Source organism: Chanodichthys erythropterus, chromosome 22, assembly GCF_024489055.1.
Source record: "Chanodichthys erythropterus isolate Z2021 chromosome 22, ASM2448905v1, whole genome shotgun sequence".
NCBI lineage: Eukaryota > Metazoa > Chordata > Actinopteri > Cypriniformes > Xenocyprididae > Chanodichthys > Chanodichthys erythropterus.
The window spans coordinates 12,630,986-12,650,758 of record NC_090242.1 but is presented as its reverse complement, the minus strand read 5'-3'; the positions used below and the strand labels follow the sequence as shown (position 1 = coordinate 12,650,758).

General features: G+C 35.1%; 1 protein-coding gene across 1 annotated transcript in view; it reads right to left on the bottom strand.

Annotated features, from left to right (window-relative positions):
- nr6a1b (nuclear receptor subfamily 6, group A, member 1b) overlaps positions 1–17,938 on the bottom strand; it is a 34,653-nt gene extending 16,715 nt beyond the window's left edge. Inside the window, exons 1-2 of the mRNA XM_067375154.1 lie at positions 17,836–17,938; positions 6,857–6,892 (exon numbers count right to left, since the gene is read on the bottom strand). Coding sequence (XP_067231255.1) covers positions 6,857–6,892; positions 17,836–17,902 — 103 coding nt within the window. The 5' untranslated portion in view covers positions 17,903–17,938. The remainder of the gene's footprint in view (positions 1–6,856; positions 6,893–17,835) is intronic.
- Positions 17,939–19,773: the final 1,835 nt, after the last annotated feature.

The following is a 19,773-nucleotide window of genomic DNA, read 5'->3' as shown; positions in this document are numbered from 1 at the left end:
CCAATACACACACAAATATATTAACTGACCCATCGCGCGGAGCTGTTTGAAAGGCTGCATTTGCAAGCAGCTTTAACTTCGCGCACGAGCAGATCGGTTTCTTTGCTTGAAAAGCGTTAAGCTTTTCCGCCAAAAAATTCCCCCATGTAAATAGCAATCCGCCATGGCGCGAGCGCATCTCGCTCTTAAAGGGAATGGGAGATGACACTCTGATTGGTTTATTGAACATAACGCCCATTACTCATTAAGAGAATAAGGACAACCCATTTTCTCACAGAACGTTTCATGCTACTTTGCGTTTAGATCGTTAAAATAGGGCCCAAAAAGTGCATTGTATCAAATGATTAATTTAAATGTAAGTACATAGTAGTTAAGGCAACTTAATATAAAGTGGGTCCAGTTATTTTATTGGTTATCTCACTACCATTTTTAAAAGAAGTAAATTCTTTCCCTGCCAGCATTTTTTCTTTAAATATTGCAGCCAGTTCCAGCATTTTTGAACATTTAATTTTCATGGCCCCGTGAATATTTTGTTTTCTGAATATCTGAACATATAATATATCACAAGAAAGAACAGAGCCTCTGTCACGAATTTGACATTTCATTTGGTAACATTATGCACTTTTGATTTATATGCTGTTTAATGTTTGATGATCGTGTTATTTTACATGTGCAAAAGCAATACTTCTATCGCTTGTCTCTGCTTCTTCGCCCACAGTATGTTAATGTTGAGTTAATACCTTCAGCAAGGATGCATCAAATTGATCAAAAGTGACATTTGTAATGTTATAAATGATCTATTCTATTTCAAATAAAAACTTTCTAATCACTTTTTTTAAACTTTCTATCTATTATCAGTATCAGCAAAAATGTTTATCATTGCATAATGCGTACTGTTTTACAAGCCAATTTAAAACACAGTAGTTCGTACACAGTGCATCCTTCATACAGTATTCAGTATGCTAGAACTCTGAACAAGCCTTTGATTCTGCTGATCAGAAGAAACAGCCATTTCACAGTCAGCGTGTGATGATGATGTTGGCTCATATAGTTCACTTCACAGCACCAGAGGAAACAGCAGGAGCAACAAATCCCTTGATTTCCCAACATCCCTGTGTCATTGTCACTCCATCTCTCTCCATATCCCCGTTCACGTTGTTCTAGATCTGTCAGTGTGTATTACTGCCTCCTACATTCAGAAGCAATGGAAATCAAAAGCCTTCTGTGTCTTGCTATCTTTTTCTAGCACTTTAGCTCATTTATATCACACACTGTGTACACCAAACCACTGAAAAAGTAATGGCTTTAGAGTAAATTGTTAAAATAAAATGGGCTACATCAAAAAGATAAATATCTAATTAAATAAAAATAAATAAATAATCTTGAAACTGGTAAAAGATGAATGTAAAAGCTAAAAAATGACCAGGAGATCAGCTGTTATTTTATGTTATCATGATTTTAAACAGTCTTTAAGTATGTAGACTGAAGGTTCTGAAAATGATGAGGTGGAGGATTAAAAATAGACAAATGGTTGGCTAAACCACAAGCTAACCGATGCACTTTTTACAGCTAAAACAACAAAACACAATATTATTTTTACCCTTGTGAAAAAAAGAAGTCCACTTGAATGTGCACTTATAAAGGTTTTTTTTTTTTTTTTTAAAGTGTACTTTGTTGGTGATAAAAAAATATTGATGAAATAAAAGGCCACTTAAGTGTACTTAAGAGTAGACATGTTTGTGACCGTTTCCCAACGTACTTAAGTAGACTTTTAAAAGTGCCCTTAGTAATAATGTCAAATAAAAGTTTTACTTTAAAGTGCATTATGATTTAGCAATCCCCTTAAATCCACTTAAATGCTTTAAAAATACACTTATTTTAATGTGTTGACTAACATACTAAAGCACATGCAAAGTACTTGAATTTTAACTGTAATCAGTGTTATTTTACATTACATTTAAAGTTCATACATTTTAAATGTACTAAATTGGAACTTCATTATTACAAATGTGTAATTAGTATATTTAAATACACGACAAAAGTATCAAAAGAAACGACATTAAAGCGTATTTCACTTTAACTTAAATGCTTGTCAGTAACCATATTTCAAAGACATTAGAATTATGAAACTACATATAAAGATGTACTTAAGCCTTACTTATGTGGGATAAAAATGCATTAAGTTAAAACTAACAGCATTTAATATGAATTTCAACTATATACATTTTCATTTAAGCCAATGAATTGTAAATAACATGCAATTAAGTGTGCAAAAACATATTCAGTTATCACTTAAGTATATTATTTTAAAGCATATCGTTAGCCTCATAGCATAATTGCCCAGATCATATTTCAAAGGCAGATATCACAATTTGGCCAAAAAAATTACTTAGGCAATTATGCTATGAGGCTAACGATATTATTTCCGTAACTAAGTACTCTTTTATAAAAGTATGCTAAAGTGTACTTCTTTTTTTCACAAGAGAATTAATGCTAAAGATACAGGGGCCATTCACACAGAACACATTTTTCCTTTCCGATGCGCTACTTTTCCATTGTTTTTCTATGTAAACACGTGGACGTGCAAGACCATTGCGCTCGCATCTTGCGTCTTTTGCAGCATCTCGCGCATGACATGGCGTTCTAAAAACGCGGCGCTCAAGTTAAAATCCGTTCAACTTTTAAAAAATGTGTCTAGTCTAGACCTTGCATTTTTTCCCTATTCCACTGCTTTTAAAGCAAAAACGCATTCTGTGTGAACAAGCCCTTACACTACAGAATACATTTGATGTAAATTTCAGACTTAGACTTTACTTATCAGTCCTCTCTCTGATTGAGAGGTAGGAAGGATTTAAACCTGCAGAAGAACCTGGTGTGACCTGATCCAGCATCTAGATCATTGGACTGTGAGCCCCAGTCCTATTATATGGGGTTTTAGATATGCCTGGTTAGTACATATGTTCCTACATAGTGTGTTGACCTAGTTGTGCAAGAAAGTCACCATAGGCAAAGAGGATTGTGGGAAATACACCCCGAGAGAGACAAAAATGTCAATTCAACATAGAAAACAAAACCTGACAAACAAACACACACATTGAAAATGTCAGAGGATGTTTTGTAGGTATTAAACAGGTGTGTGTTTTTGCTCTCAGCTAAAGGCAGAGCGTAACAAACCGCATGCTTTAACCGTACAATAACTACCCGATGGCGAAATGTATCCATCTACCACATCTCCTCTATCCTCTTTGATCATTATATCTTTCATCAATTATTCCCAAGAGTCTCCCGCCCCCCAACATCTCTCTCTTTCTGTTGTCTTTAGTTTGCCTTTCTCTGTCTACGCAAATGAACTCAGAATCAGCCAACCAGAGAGCTCCAATTTAGAGCATCAGGAATCCCAGCCAATCAGAATCCATCACTCAATGCACATGGCCAAATTCGTAGCAGCATATCATTTGGGTCATATATAGTTCAACTGAAATACGCCGAACTCACAGTGAGCTCTGTAGTGACTCATCCAGCAGTGAATGTGCATGTTTGTTTACCATGGTAGCTTCTTTATGAGAGCATGAGAAATGAAAGCAGGCATTCCTCCAGTTATCATTCAACTCTTCAACACGACAGTTATCATTCAATCTCAACATGACAGGAGAGTCAAGGTAACTATATCAAGGTAAGATGGTCTTATTCTTTTTCTTTTCATATATGTGTAGCTTTCTCCATCACTCTCTATATGGTGAGTTGCTCTTTTGTCTGATTCAGCTGCTTCAGCTTTATGCATTGTGACACTGACCCAGTTCTACTTAGATCCATTTTGCATATGCAAATGACTGCAATGCTATTTATAATCTAATTATTATATTAAAAGAAAACCATATATGACACTTTCCTATATAGGTACTGAATGATTATCATATCAATGATTATTATCATATGTACCATGATTTTAAACTTCAAAGTTTGACCATTTTGAATTGTATTCATGTTTCCACAGTATTTCAATGAATACTATGGTACATAATCAAAAAAAGGTGGTAATACCATGGTACTGAATTGTTATCATATCCTTATACCATGGTAAAAGGTTACTTCAAAGAATATCATGGAACATATAAAAACACTGCAATATCACAGTATTTTCATATATACCATGGTATTGATTTAACACTACTTTCATGTATCAAGTTGTTTCAAAGAATACCGTGGTACATAATCAAATAACATACTAATACCACATTATACTTTTATACATACCATGCTACTGAATGATTATCATATCGATGTACCATGATAGATTCTTTTTATTTTTTGCAAATTAAATAAAACCATATTATTTTCAATCTCAGCAAAGCTAACAAAAAAGAATGCTTACCCTCTGTATGCTTTTGCATTTTTAATATGAATGAATACCACTATCGTAGACAATCATACAATAGCAGATGATTGCAACCACACATTTTCTCTCAAAATAATAACATGTGCGTTCTCTCAGCATACAATAGAATTATAATTATATACTAAAAAAAATCAGCATATATTACACAATCTCTCATTATGTTCTAACACTCCCTGTTTGATGCTCTTCCTCGTATTAAATTAACAGAGAAGTAATAATAGTAGCTAAAAAGGTTCAAATGATTTAAAGACCCCACTGTGGTGAATATCAAGTTTTTAATGTTGTTTATATGTCTGTGTGGTGTTTTTAATATGCTTTAAGACAAACCATGTGCAAATTCATCAGTCAACACCAATGCAGAGTATTTTCTCCTTAAAACTGCATTAAACCAAAGACAGTCTCAAAAACATGGCTTCAAAAACTCTCTTTTCCTCTTCTTTTGAATCAGATTCTGGTTCAAACATACATGGCTGAATTAATTAAACCAATATTTCTAATTGTCATTGTGTAGAATTTACTACAGTTGAGCGAGTGGATCAGGAAGTCCGAGTTGGTGTGATTGAGTGGAGGTGGCGCTAATTTGCATAATCATGGATCCAAGTATACTAAATGAAGCAAGGGTGTAGAGTTACATTCCAGAGATTTAAAGACATAAAATAATTTTCAAAGGGAAAAAAAAAAAATTAAAATGTGTCATTTTGATGAGTTTTAAGGGATAAAATTATTGACTGCAGGGGTGAAAGATATGGACCTTTACTGACAATTTTCTCAGCAAATACAATCTTGTTTAACCAAAATGGCAAATCTAGATAGGATTCAGCATATTTAACATTGAGTTATGGCCATGCAAATACACACCTGGTGCATTCTGGGAACATTCAACGCTGTCGGTGAGTTTGGATGCATAAGAAACCATCGACCGTTGGCTGTGCCCTGAGATTACCACATACTACACACGTCAACACTCTCTCCTAGCAAACCGCTTTCCTCATTATTACGGCTGCGATATACATTCATTGATGTCGTTGGGTTTAACATGCGAGCGACTCACTGACCAATGAGTGCAAACTGCAGAAGGAACACTGGAACAACATTTCAGACACTACATTCATGACCTTCAGACCGAAATATATACTGACAGACCTTTGCAGACAAAACAGTGACAAACAGATGAAACATTATCTGAGAAAACAGCAAAAACCTCTCAAATCTTCACTAAATAAGCACAGGATGGAATAAAACGTAAGGTAAGCAGTGCTGCACTTTTGGTTTTTATTAAACAGCTCTGAATGGAAACAACACTGAGCTGAATAATGACACTATTATCTTCTGTTTAATCTTCTTTACAGCTGAATCTGTTTCAACATTAACACTGTTATGTTTTTTTTTATTAATGTGAAGCTGCTTTGAAACAATCTGTATTGTATAAAGTGTTATATAAATAAATGTGTTTTGACTTGACTAGAATACTTGATTCTGATTGGTTAACCGCAGCATTCAGCAGTCAAAAATTTTAATACAACACTAAATTGTATAATTGTTGTGTAAAATTACAACATTAAAAATATTACATTCAATATAATATTAAATATTATAATACTGTAAAAAAAAAAAAAAAATCCCAATCACCAAAATGCTTTTAACCAATCAGGGCCTTACAATTCCTGCTTGTTTACATATTGTGTTTGATTGCTGACCTAACTTTGACTCCACAGCCACAGGGAGTGAAGGTGATGTCACCAGTGTGTGTGTGTGTGTGTGTGTGTGTGTGTGTGTGTGTGTTCTTCTGACGCTTTACAGCTTAATTGGTTTCTCACATAAATCAACTGCTTTCTCTAACAGTGTTCGACCCTGAGTTGTGCAGCTTTACAACAGCATGTATCACAGAAAGACTTGTTGGCAACGTAGGTTCAGAAGCTCCTGAACTAATTCTGACCCCTACAATGTGAACTTTCACCACAGCTTTGGAGAACTATTCTGTCTGAAAGTATGGAGCCCCGGACATGACATGCAGAAAAAAAAAAAACAATAGTAGGCCAAATCGTGCACACGATTTACTAATTCGTTCCCTCGATTTACTAAAACTTGTGCACAATTTACTATTTCTTTCCCCCGAATTTCATGCACATGATTTATAAATCGATGGAACAAAATACGGAGCCCCGCACGTGACCTGCAAGAAAATATTTTTACTAATTCGTTCCCTCCATTTACTAAACTGTGCACACGATTTACTATTTCATTCCCTTTATTTACTAAAACGTGTGATTTATAAATCGATGGAATGAAATAGTAAATTGTGCGCACAATTTAGTAAATCGAAAGAACAAATTAGTATTTTTTTTCCTACCATGTCATGTGCAGGGCTCCGTATGAAAGTGTTTGAGACACAAAGCACAGAAATGATTGTGCAATATAGCCAGTAGGTGGCAGCATGGAGATCATTCGGCGTTTCCTTACCTGTGTCATCCTGGAGGGAGTTCTCTTCATAAAAACCTGCAGATGAGGGAAAGAGTGAGAAAATATGAGGGGAAGAGAAAATAGGACATTACAAAAATTATATTTATACAGCAGAATTGCAAACTTTCTTTAAAAAGAGATTGTATTTATAGAATATGTTAGTGAGCTAAATGGCAGTCATTACTAAATTTGACTGATAAACCCTGGGTATACTTCGTTCTTTTACACATAGTCGAACACACAGCCTTGCAAAGTATACTTAACTCGTACGCGTACACAAGCATTCGACGCATGCACAGTTTTGAGCAATTTCTCGCCACAAGTTACAACCCATGTAAATATATTTGTAATCTTTCATGCTAGAGTTGGACAAATGAGGGTACTTTCTAACCTCTTCACACAATCTCTCATAGGCCTCCATTGTCACTGTAGCTTGCATGCGTTCCAGTCTGTTCTGTTTATGCAGGTTTTCTTTGACTACCTTATGAATCGGTGCCCACAGGGCACAGTGGCCACCTTGTGGATAAAATAATAACTGCAAAAAAAAAATTAATATCTGCATGCAAGCATCACATGCATTGTATGCTGACCCATGCGTATGCGTGAAAAATGAAGTAAACTTTCAGCTTTATATAAATTAGTGGTTTCTTATTTTATTTGTTGTATTCGGTGTTAGTTTAGTATCATTTCAGTATTTATTAATATTTTGAATTAGATTTTATTTTTAGATTTTTAATTTAAAGCTGCAGTCTGTGATTTTTGGCCCTCTAGCGGTTAATAAACAGAACTGCACGCATCTTGTGGAAGAACATTGTAGCCGGAGCTACTTTTCTCTGTGTATGTCTATGGCGAGTCACGCACCCACACAGCAGGAGACTCCTAGGCGGATCCGCATTCAAGTCGCCAAACCCGCGTGACTGTCACATTCATTTTTGGCGCCGCCAAGAGGATCAGCTCCGCCTCCGGGCAGCGCCGTAAATTCTACTGTCAATCAGCGGATCCTGAGCGGACCCATGTTGGATCCGCGGACGCGCCTTTACTGTAACGGTTGTATCAATTTGCGGGTCCCAAATGGACCCGCTGCGGAGGTAAGGTTTTAATCGTGGATGTGGAGCGGATGCAGCGCGGAGCCAGGGCGGGTCCGTGATCCGCCTTCATTGCGGATCCGTCAATGCGCGCAAGTGGACGCCAATACGGGTCCTTTCGCGAATACGTTCTGAAAGCCGTGATACCTCCGCGGGCGATCCGCCGCGGAGTCCTTTTGCTGTGTGGGCAGTTACTGTGATACTCTACGGCGGGTCCTACCAGTCCTCCGGTCTGAAATAGTCAGAATATAAACACTTATTATAAGTGTACCATAATGATTCAGGGTAAGACAAAAACACGGGTTGGAAAATGGATTCATGCTGTATATTCTCATTATATAATTTTTGTCAATTTTGAACACAAAAAAAGTTGCGGACAGCAGCTTTAAGAAAGACTATGTTTAATTTTTTTCAGTCCTCCACAATGGGTTCTGCCACATCTGTAACGTTGACCAATGGGAGCACAAAAGCTCTTCCACATACAGCTTTCAAACATGGAGAAATGAAAGCGAGACAATGTTATTGGTGCTGCTAGGAGAAATTATGCAAATGGAGGAAAGGTTTATGGAGATACGTACGCTGGCGAACCTTAGCGAAGGCGCTTCAGCAACCCGTTGAGAACTGGAATTAGCATTAAGATAGCACGCCGCTTCATTAGCTATTGTTTATGCTATTGTTTCCGGAAGCCAGTCGCTAGTTCCGCCTACTCAATGACGTCATGCATGCCGTTAAAGACGACAAGCGATGACTGGTCGGGACCAGTGTTGGGGGTAACACATTGAGTTACTTAATCAGATTACTTTTTTCAAGTAACTAGTAAAGTAATGCATTACGTTTTCAATTTACAACAAAATATCCAAGTTACTTTTTCAAATAAGTAACACAAGTTACTTTGTTTTCACATTTATTGACTGACAGTCCCCATGTTGAGAGAAATTAAGTGCAGAGGTTTTGTGTACGCTGTGTAAGGATGATATTGTAATTCTAGACTAAATGTGAACATGCATTTACTCATCTCACTTGCACAAAAACTTTCAGTATTCCTCAAAATGAATAAAAACAGTGAAACGCAATCTCAGAATTTTATGCAAACCTGTAATAATTAAATATATTAAATTATACAAATATACTTGTATGTATGTATTTAATCTCCTTTTATTAACCAATGTCTTTGCTGCTGACATTCAATGAACCAATTCAGCCATAGTAATAAGCAAAAATGACTTTAGATTAGATTTAGAAATAAGAGTGAAATAAGACATTCCTTCTGCTGTATCCTATTCTTCTTTAATCCAGAATAGCAGCACAGCTGAAAGGTTTGTTTGAGCTGCGCCCTCTACTGTACAGGTGTAGATATGCATTTCCTTCAGCTTTCCTGAAGCTTATTTATTTCACTTTTGTTGTGAAAGGGCCTTTACATTAGCCAAACTTTTATTGTTGTTATTAAAAACAAACAAGCAAGCCTTTCCCAGATGAGAAAAAGTAATGCAAAAGTAATGTAACGCATTACTTTTCATAAAAAGTAACTAAGTAATGCAATTAGTTACTTTTTTAGGGAGTAATGCAATATTGTGATGCATTACTCTTAAATTAATTAACACTAGTCAGGACATTTCTTGTCCATGACAAGAATTTAGAAGTCAAAATATGCATCGTAAAAAAAATATTGTGTAGTCTGAACCCGGCATAAAGGGTAAACTGACTTTATCACTTTTAAAGTGATACGATTAAATAATGACAGAATTTTCATTAAACTATCGTGTTTGCAGGAATTTCGTCCATTATCATCATCTTTTTCAAGCTGTAATGAATGTTAAAATGTTCTTATGATGGACACACTTAAACATTGGTTCATCTTACCACACAGAACATCAAGACAGCTTTAAAACAAAGCCTCTTCTCATTCCTAAAACAACACTTTCTCTATCTATCTTTCTCTCACACACACACACACACACACACACACACACACACACACACACACACACACACACACACACACACACACACACACACACACACACACACACACACACCCATCTGCCCAGTCCTCTCACTTCTGTCCCTCAGGGCATGACCTCTGTGGCCTCTACAGAAACCGCCACGTGTGTGTGTGTATGAGTGTGATATCTTTGGCTCGCTGGCAGCTGCAGATTTTTGATCTGCCACACGCAGGGCATCTCATACACACTCCAGCAATCCACGGCATATGGTGGACCAGAACACACACGCACTCCACCAACCACAGGCTCCTTGAAGATAATCTAATATCCATGATGGCTGTAGGCCGTTGGTATTGAGCTACAGTAGCAAATAAGGCACCGTCTGCCTTCTGTGCCACACACATTTTCTCACTCCATCGGGTCAATAAGCTACAGTATTTAGATACTAGGCCATGTTAAACAGGTTAAGGTATTCAGGGTTGGTTCTTCTGTTCATAGTGCAACTAATACTGGTTCACCAAAACGTTTTTTTTCAGTTATTTATACACATGCAGTGGCTCCAAAAAGCACTTGGATACTTCAGCCATAATTAAAAATGTCTGAATGTCATTGCATCTGAGAGCAAGTCGTAATTTGCAAGTCGCATTTGCATGTTCCACTAAAGTTTGACAACTAGAAATTATACATTATAATATTAATATCAGTATATATATTGTTTTATTATTAAAAGCTTTTTGTGAAATGTTTTTATTCAAAATAATAAATCAAAATGTAATATAAGAAATAAAAATATTTGGTACTTGGCTCAATCATTTAAATTTAATGCAATTAAATTAATATATTTTGTGTAACTTTAAAATTTGCAAATACATTTTGTGTCACTAAATACATTTTGAGAAAATTACATTTTATTGACATGATTTTAATGATGGAAAATAAAGATTTTTTATAAATAATAAATGTACTGATATTAATATCAATAAATATACGTTTATAACAAATGATAGCAACTGAAAATATTTGAATAAATAATAATACTGAAATTAATATCAATAAATGTGTATTTTATATAAAATATAAAAGAAAATTTCATGATAGCAAATGAAAATGTTTTTATGAAAGTAATATTAATATGAATTAACATTTATTTTATTCACAATTTGAATGACAATTTAATTATAGCAAATGTTTTATAACAAATAAAAATATCCATATCATCAATAAACGTATTGTACATACAATTTAAACGACAATTCTATGATAGCAAATGGAAATATTTTTATAATTGCTAATAAATATATGAATATTAATATCAATAAATGTCTTATTTACAATTTAATTGTGAAATTAATGATAGCAAAGGACACTTTTTTATTAGTAATAAGTAGATATACTGATATTAATATCAATAAAGGTTTTTATATACATATAATTTGTATGTCTTTAACTAAGCGGATGCAGATTGTCTCAAAAAACAAATACTGGCTCAATTGACCAGGCTGATAAATCACTACCAATTTACATCAAAAATTAAAGTTCAGGAGAAGCAATTGAAAAGGCTGTAAGTTAAGAACTGCACTGTACCATCTGTATGCATATAGGACAAATGCGTGCACGCACACGCACACACGCACAATGGGTTTCCATGTTTAATGGGGACTTTCCATAGACATGATTTTTATACTGTACAAAGTGTATATTGTGTCCCCTAACCCTCCCCATCACAGAAAACTTTCTGTACTTTTACATTTCCAAAAAAAAAACATGACTTAGTATGATGTATAAGTTGTTTTCCTCATGGGGACTAAATTGCAGACAAGGGCAAGGATTACAGATATTGCCATCTTTGTGGGGACATTTTGTCTCCATAACGTAGGGTTTACAAGGACCACACACACACGCACACATACACAGTCACAGACAGGCAGCAATATACAGGTATAGAGACATATGCACACAAACACACACACATACCAACACCCCACCCCCAGCCTTCAGAAGAAAAGGATGAGGCTGCCCAGATGTCTTCTGTTCCACTTGGCTGATGGAAAGAAAGAGGGATCAGGAGGGGAGGTGTACAGATGTAGTAGTGAAATGTAACCTGAATATCCATTTATTTTCCATTTTCCAGGGCTTCATCATTCAGATCCAAGGACATGAGATCCCAGCCAACCCCCTGCGCCTCTGCTCATCACAATGTGTGTGTGCGCATGGCTATGTGTGGTAATCAACACCCAAAAATATTTAGGCCTGAATTTAAGATTTGTATTTGAATTGCATATAAAAACTTTTTAACAAACATTTTAACATAAACATAATGTGATGCATATTTGACAATCATACATATGAAAAGGGTAAGATTTATGCACTCAAAAAATCTTGGTTTATTATTGGCTCTTTACATCTATTTTATTTAAACAATCATATTTTCAAAATGCATTTATTCAAAATGTTTATAAGCAGCATAAATCTGTTCATTGCAAAAAACAATTACATTTATTCAGGAAACAGGCAGTATTTAGTTCAAATGTATTAGATTGAAACAAATTGGATTTATTGATGATAAATATATAAACTTAGTTACTGTGTATTCAAAACACATTCAGTTTACTTGCGCTATAACAGAAATCGTATCTGTTTTGCACCGTTTCATTTATGTATAACTTAAAAATATGCATTATACATTAAGTTTATAAGTTTGTTTATGTTAAAACAGTGTAATTCAAATGGATGGAAAATGTATACGCAATTCAAATTTAGGCCTAAATTTTTTTTATGAGGAAAATAGTATAATAATTTTACTATTCCGTTTTTAAATGCCTGTAATTAAAGAAATTCAGCTGTTCACTACTATTGCTTAAGGGTTGGCCTCGAATTTTCAACAAAACCTTAACATTGAAATCCTGACCCGAGACATATCTAGATACCAAAATATAAGTTGCATTGGATTTCCTACTTAGCGTAAAGGTTAAATGATTAGTTTACTTTAAAATGAAAATTAGCCCAAGCTTTACTTTACCTCAAGCCATCCTATGTGTATATGACTTTCTTCTTTCTGATGAACACAATCGGAGTTATATTAATAAATATCCTGACGCCTCCGAACTTTATAATGAACAGGACCGGGACCAATGAGTATGAAGCTCAAGAAAGTGCATCCATCCATTATAAACATACTCCACATGGCCCCAAGGGGTTAAAAAAGGCCATCTGAAGTGAAGCGACGCATTTGTGTAAAAAAAATTATCCATATTTATAAAGTAAAATATCTAGCTTCCACCAGACCGCCTTCCTTATTCAACTTTCAAAGAAAGTTCAAAACGCTTATGCTACATCCTACGCCTTCCGTATTCAAATAACGGAAAAAGTGAAACTGATGCGACGTCATCCTTTAAGAAGTGCCTGGACTTTGGCGTAAGTCCATCTGTCGCTCTTTTCCATGTTCGTAAAGTAAATATATAGTCTATAAACTGTGTGTTTACACAGCTTTTTAAAAATGCGGGAGGCCGGTGATTCACATGTGTTTGGCCCATCAACATACACTGGTAGTTTCTATTAATCTGGGTTAGACCTTTCTCTGAAGGTGCTAGTTTAGTTCCCTCAGAAGGCATTCCTAGAACTAAATTCATTCCCAGTTCCAAAAAGCCAAAAAGCGTGCACTTCCGTCAATAGTTATATTCAAGCACCAAATGAGAGTAAAAAACGGTGTTGGCTACTATATGAAACACTGTCAATCGCCAGTTGGCCGGTAATATTTTAATAAATTCTAACAATACAAAATTGTGAGAACATGAACGTAAACAAACATGAATGATGTTCAGGACAATTGACAGGCCAGTGCTGCATCGTCACGAAAGTTTAATTCTATCCAATTTAAATATTCAATCTCAAGAAACGTGAAAGGGAACTCAATTCTTTACCCGCACGCTGTAAACATCCATTTTCTGTGTGCAAACATCCGACGCCTGCGCCCAGATATTCGCATCTCAGACAGTGTGTGAATGCTGAATTATGCTATCTTTCACTTCTTCTTGTGCATGAACAGACATATTCAAACAAAATTATGTCAAAATGCCAGTATCCTCGTAAACATAGTCAGTTATGTCTTAACTGAACATAAAGAGTTGAGAAAGAAAACGCATGTGTAACATTATATTGGATCCATGCATTAGCTCTTAAAGCAGCCTAACATGCTGCTGTCTGTATTTTCAATGTTAATCAAACAATAAAACATAAATTTCTCTTGAGTGAATAACTTTAATAAGGACTAATCTATGTTTCATGGCTGGTAAAAAATATGAATGGCTGGTAAATTTTCTTAAATCATCAGCCATTGGCAGGTGTGGCAAAAAAGTTAAGTTTTAGGCACTAGTTATATACTTACATGAACTATGAAAAGGTTCGTCTGGTGCGAAAGCCCCTAAAAAATAAGTTCTGGGCTCTTTTGACTTGGCCCAGAAACTTCTCACACATCGATGGTTCCATGAAGAACCTTTAACATCCATGGAAGCTTTCCAATGAAAAAAAGGTTCTTTAAAGTGGAAAAAGGTTCATTAGATTTTAAAATGTTCTTAAAAAAAAAAAAAAAAAAAACATGGTTCTTTTAAAAAAAGGTTCTTTAAGAACCCAAAATGGTTCTTCTATGGCATCTCTGTGAAAATCCCCTTTTGGAAGTGAAGAACATCATGATAGTGACATTTGTACAGGCGCAACTACTCACATTTCCTTCACAACACGTAAAAATGTATTTAAAAGATAAACAGAATATAGTTAATAGATAAAATAATCATTTTAATTTCTGCATTTAATTGCTTATTACTGGTGTTTTAAAAGAGTTTCAAAATTCAAAATTCCAACTAGATGAGAAGGATCTTTTTAAGATGTTACGTTATCTATATATAAAAAAAAAAATTCTACCTGAAATGTATAGAAAACAGATACAACACCATTAAAATGCAATAAAGTCTTTCTGTTTTAAAAACGCACATAATATTGTAAAATGAACTTTAAAAAAAAGCTCTCATGGGGCTGAATGAATCTACCTGTTCGACTTGTCCGTCAAAGTTTCTATGGCAACAAGGGGGTCAAAACAAGAGGTCATGGAATGACTAGTGCTAGGGGGGTTTTATGATCCCTGTGTGGGTGGGTGGACAGGAAGTTTATCTTCTATGTGTTTATGATGTGTGTTTGTGTGTTTGTTTATTTGTGGGGGAAGGGCTACCAACCTTAAAGACTAAATCTCAAATCAAACACACACACACACACACACACACACACAAATTTCTTTCTGAGGACACTGCATAGACTTCCACTGATTTTATATCAGGTCAATTATATTTTCTATCACCTAAACTTACCATCACAGAAACTTGCAAAACACAAGATTTTTCTTTTGACTGATTTATAAGCTTTTTTAACTAGTGAGGACCAGTCAAATGCCCTCACTAGTGCGTTGTGAAAAATATTTCACAATGTAAGTGAGGACATTTACTCCTCACAAGTATAGTCAAAACAAGTACACACACACACACTTTTAATTTACTATGATTTATAAGCAGTTTTCCTCATGGGGACCAAGAATATTACTGCTATTACTATCCTTGTGTGGGACATTTTGTCCCCAAACACAGTGAATAAATACCTGAACCACACACAAACACACAAACTCTCCTTCACCTAATTGTGCCATTTTTTGCTTTATAAAAGCTTGATTTCTAGAAATCACTAAAATTAATTATTCCTAACTCTGTAGTGAAAAATGTTGCATATAATACACATCCATGTTGGCTTCTCCTTCGTCTCTTTTTCCGCTCTGTAAGGTCAGTGAGAGGAGAAAGGTCACTCAGAAGTGAAAGGTCAAGGCTGTTGACTATACAGTTGTACTCTGGTATGTGCAGTGACCAATCCAGTGTTGCTATAGCAATGCTGATCATCTAGACTTAATATAAGTGTTGAATTGAGGAGTTTCAGTTTGCTAAGAATTGAAACAGCATCGTGTTTAAGTTTGTATGTGTTTGTGTTGTTCACAGTTGCGGTGTGTGCGCAACTACGCATCTCTGTGCCAAACAGATGCTGGAAATGCAGCTGTAAAATCTGGGAAGTCCTGGCAACCTTTGTGTGTGCTAAAAACAAGCTGGTCATCTTAGAGTGTATGTGTGTTTCCTTCTTGGAAAATTAACAAAATTGGACTGAAGGGTTTTCTCTCTTCAAAAAAAAAAAAAAAAAAAAAAAGTACAAATACAAATATTATAAAAAAGACTGACACTATGCATGGATGATAGTATGCAAATTACACCAATTTGTGTACTTATGCACTATTCTATGACATATTGAAGTATTAATAGTGTGAGTAGTGTGTTCACACTGAAAATTCCACATAGAAAAAAAAAGGTTTGGAATGTTGGACGCTCAACTGCCGTAGCTTTAATGACGTAGTTAGGGGGGGACTATCAAACTGCAATGTTGAATGACAAAATAACCACATACAATTCATATACTATATGAATGAATACATAGGGCATAAGTACATACTGTATAGTGAATCATTTGGGACGCAACTAAAAAAATTAACCTTATTATTAAACCGTATTATCCCTTTCATTACTTGAAAGGTTTGGGATTTCTAAAAAGAAGCATAATATTACACTTCATTACAATATTAGTGATAAAGAATGGCTTAAAAGTCAGTTTTTGATTTCAAATTCTCTTGCTTAGGGGAACAAATGCTCACATAAAGAAACAAATTATCAAAGACAAAACATTGTAGTATTTGAGTTTGACGAAATATTTAAAAATAAAAAATCCAATATAAAGCCATCCTTCATCAGCTGAACGAATTTACACTTTATACTGTACAAAGTCACCCATAAATGTGTTTCATGTGGTAACATCTAAATTAACTGATTTTTAAAAAGTCAGAAAATATTATTTAATATGACTGAATCAAGCTGACTGACTCAAAACAGACTTAACACAAATATCTCATGGTGCAAAAAAAAAAAAAAATGTAAATGTAAATATAGTGACACATTATTCATAAATAATTTGAACTGAACTAATGCCAACATCAATCATTCATTCCATTCAGACAGTAAATGTTAAATCATGCTCTTATTACCAGTTAATCTGATACAGCTTTATTCAGAGGGTCAGAACAGACGCTCATGATTAATTACATAGCAGGAAAAAGAAAAAAAATAATCCACTTTCTGCACTAACCACTTTTTTTTAACATATAACCAGGACCTTAATTATAAGGGAACACAAACCCTTGAATAAAAATATATCAGTAATAGACTGACTGTTTATTATTAAATGGTTATATTTGGTGCCCTCAATCCTGAGAATGCAGTGGCATCCTTGGACTGTAAACTGCAATATCTTTTCAATGATATTAGGACCACCAATTATCAAAATGACCATGTGGGCTTTAGTAGTAAATAGTAGCCTAAATACAGCATATTCTACTTTCACAATGTTTCTATATATATATATATGTTTTCCTACACTGTTTTCAGAAACACCACTGATTAAAAATGTTACAGCTGGTTGTTTGTTGTCATTGACGTGTTTTTGTGGCGCTCGAGGGTGATTCGCTCAAGTTCAAAAGTTCATCTTTTACGATTCCTCGCGGACGTGCATATAAAAAACATTCCTCAGCAGCGCTTTAAAAGACCTCACTGTCCCCAAACTCCAGCTCTATACGTCCATTCATCACATTACACACACATTTTACTCCATAGGCTACAAGGGTAAAACTACAGATTGCATTAACATTGCTGAATGCAGTAAAATACACTAGTTATTTATACGAAACCTTTGAAAGTTAATTAGAGAGACAAAAGCCTATATACTTTGCCTGAATTTTGACCTCATAAATTAAATATAAGATTCGGAACACCTTAAATGTCTTCTGAGACTGAATAACTGTGCACGAGCATCAGAAACTCACCGCTGCTGCTCAGTAATTTGTCCCGTTTGGAGAAGTCAAATCCGTTGGGTCGGTTCTCCACCTCCATCCTCCTGTAGATGAACTGAGCGAGCGTGTCTCTCTGCGGTCCGCCTGCACTCTGAGCTCTGACCTCTGAGAGCCCTCTGCTCTCCGCGCGATCATGTCAAGCGCTCATGTCAGCGAGAAAACACCTTGCTCGGGTCACGTGACGACACGCCCCCGTGTCGCCATCTGGGATTTGCAGTTCAAGTGGATAGATAGATAGATAGATAGATAGATAGATAGATAGATAGATAGATAGATAGATAGATAGATAGATAGATAGATAGATAGATAGATAGATAGATAGATAGATAGATAGGAGCTCTCTCAAATGTTTAAAAGTGCATGTTTATAGTATTCTAAAAACGTTTTGTCACAGACTCACAGATGGTTTATGCTATAGATATGCCTTTTTGGTTTATAATAAACAAGGACAGCGATTACGAAATCTAGAGTAAGGTTTTTAGACATTCTGAACACTAATAGTAATAAAGTTTATAAGGGAAGGACAGAAAACAGTCAATCCAACGGCGCTTCTCACTCAAAAGTTTGACTGTCCTCTGCTGCCGCCCAGTGGTCATTTACATCAATACATCTGTCATTGAGGTTTTGAAGAATGTCTGACATCAAACCAAAAGGACCAGAATAAATAAAAGCATCACAATTGGGAAGTTTCACATTCATAAATTGAAATGGTCTGACTCCAAACTACATTTTTCTCCTTTAAAATGATTTCAAACTTTATTGTAAGGTTTTAAAGGGTTAGTTCACAAAATGAAAATAATGTCATTAATTACTCACCCTCATGTCGTTCCACACCCGTAAGACCGTAAGAACACAAATTAAAATATTTTTTGTTGAAATCCAATGGCTCCGTGAGGCCTTCATAGGGAGCATTGACACGTCCTCTCTCAAGATCTATTAATGTACTAAAAACATATTTAAATCAGTTCATGTGAGTACAGTGGTTCAATATTAATATTATAAAGCGACGAGAATATTTTTGGTGCACCCAAAAATAAATAAATAGCGACTTGTATAGTGATGGCCGATTTCAAAACACTACTTCAGGAAGCATTGCAGCGTGAATCTTTTGTGTCGAATCCATGGTCGAATCATGATTCAGATCGCGTGTCAAACTGCCAACGGCTGAAATCACGTGACTTTGGCTCTCCGAACCAATAATTCGACACAAAAGATTCTTAACGCTCCGAAGCTTCCTGAAGCAGTGTTTTGTTTTTTTGGTGCACAAAAAAAAAATATTCTTATTGCTTTAAAATATTAATATTGAACCACTGTACTCACATGAACCGATTTAAATATGTTTTTAGTACATTAATGGATCTTGAGAGAGGAAATTACATTGCTGGCTATGAAGGCCTCACTGAGCCATCGGATTTCAACAAAAATATTTTAATTTGTGTTCTGAAGATGAATGAAGGTCTTACGGGTGTGGAACGGCATGAGAGTGAGTAATAAATGACATTATTTTCATTTTTGGGTGAACTAACCCTTTAATTGTGAGCAAGTATGATGTTGCAAAAAGTGCCCTTTTCCTCTTGTTTCTTGATTATGTTATGTTAAATTATGTTATGGTATGTTATGTCATGTTATATTATGTAGGCTATATTCAGTATAAATATTAAGATTCAATGCCGTTAAATCGTAGGCTGAACTATGAAAAACTTTTTACAATTATTAAACATTTTTAAACTATATTTATCTATATAAAGAATTAACTTTGTTTTTATTAATCCTAAAACAAATGTCGACTACTTTTTTATTTGTATTTATTATTTTTTCCCCCTTTAAATTTGAACTGGTTATCAAGAAAACGGCAGTGAAGAAACGTAATGTGTCGAGGTAAATATTAATTGTGGATAACATATATATATA